The 1,056-nt window shown below is 65.1% G+C and overlaps 1 protein-coding gene across 1 annotated transcript in view; it reads right to left on the reverse strand.

Moving 5' to 3' along the window:
• Positions 1-312, reverse strand: part of AURANDRAFT_69147 (hypothetical protein) — a gene marked incomplete at both ends in the record, with an annotated part of 2,853 nt that extends 2,541 nt beyond the window's left edge. Inside the window, one exon of the mRNA XM_009044899.1 lies at positions 47-312. Within this exon, the coding sequence (XP_009043147.1) occupies positions 47-312 (266 nt within the window). The remainder of the gene's footprint in view (positions 1-46) is intronic.
• Between the last annotated feature and the right edge of the window lie 744 nt (positions 313-1,056).

Consider the following 1,056-nt stretch of genomic DNA (forward strand, 5'->3'; position numbering starts at 1 on the left):
TTTGAGGAAGTAGGCGAGCATGTGCTCGGCCTGCGGCCGCTCGGACTGGTCGATCTTGGCCCACTCGCCGTCGTAGATGTCTCCGAAGTCGGCCTTGGCGTGCCGTCCGACGATTTCGAGCACGGGCGCGTGGAGCATGATCGACCGCGTCCAGGCCCTGAAGAGGGCCTTGTTCGCGTCATGGACGCCGCTCTGCGGCGTGAAGATGACGACGTCTTTGAAGAGCTTGTTCAGCTCGACGATGCTGAGGAGCGTCGGCTCGTCGTCGCCGTCGCCGCCGCCGGCCGCGCCCGCGCGGGTCCGCGGCGGCATTGTAGGAAGGCGGGGTGCTGGTGTCCTCGCCGCTGCGCCGCGCGCGGTCCGCGCGGGCGCTGGTGGGGCCTGGACCGGAGCGCGGTGCGACGCCGGGCTCTGCGGCGGCGCGCGCTCTGGCTCCAGGGGCTATCCGCCGCTCGCGAGCGGTGGATCTGCTGCGGGCGGCGCGCTCTGCGCGCAGGCTCGCAGCGGTGTAGCTGCGCACAGCTAGCAGGTGTAGCGCGGTGGCTCACAGCGCGAAAATGGGGACATAACCCAGATCAGAGTGAGACTGCGTTACGGGTATCCTAGGCGTATCCTGGCTCCTCTGTAGACCCCTCGATGGTGAATCTACCGGTCTCGATCCCAAGGAACATGTTAGTTGCGACTCTCGAGGCCGGCACTTCCACTTTAGCCGACCCGATTCGCCGAAAATATGCCTATTTTACGGCCGCTCGACGAGCCTCGAAACAAAGAATACGGCTTTTCGGGCACTTCTGGTGCCAAAAACCTATGGCTAGATGGCATCACGGACAGCCCCATCGACGGAACCAACCTCCTAGAGCCGCCGGTCGAAGCCTCTCGACTCAAAACTGCCGCCGTAGGGCCGGTTCCGTGCCTCGAGATCCGCCTCGTACTCGATTCGGGCCCCCGCCGACCCGTAGGTGGTCGAGATTCCTGTGTTATTTGGTGCGGCTAGTCGCCCACGCCCCGGGGGGGCTTCGATCCGCCGAGAGGACGAGAAGAGACGACTCAAAANCG

The sequence above is a fragment of the Aureococcus anophagefferens genome, assembly GCF_000186865.1.
Source record: "Aureococcus anophagefferens unplaced genomic scaffold AURANscaffold_1006, whole genome shotgun sequence".
NCBI lineage: Eukaryota > Pelagophyceae > Pelagomonadales > Pelagomonadaceae > Aureococcus > Aureococcus anophagefferens.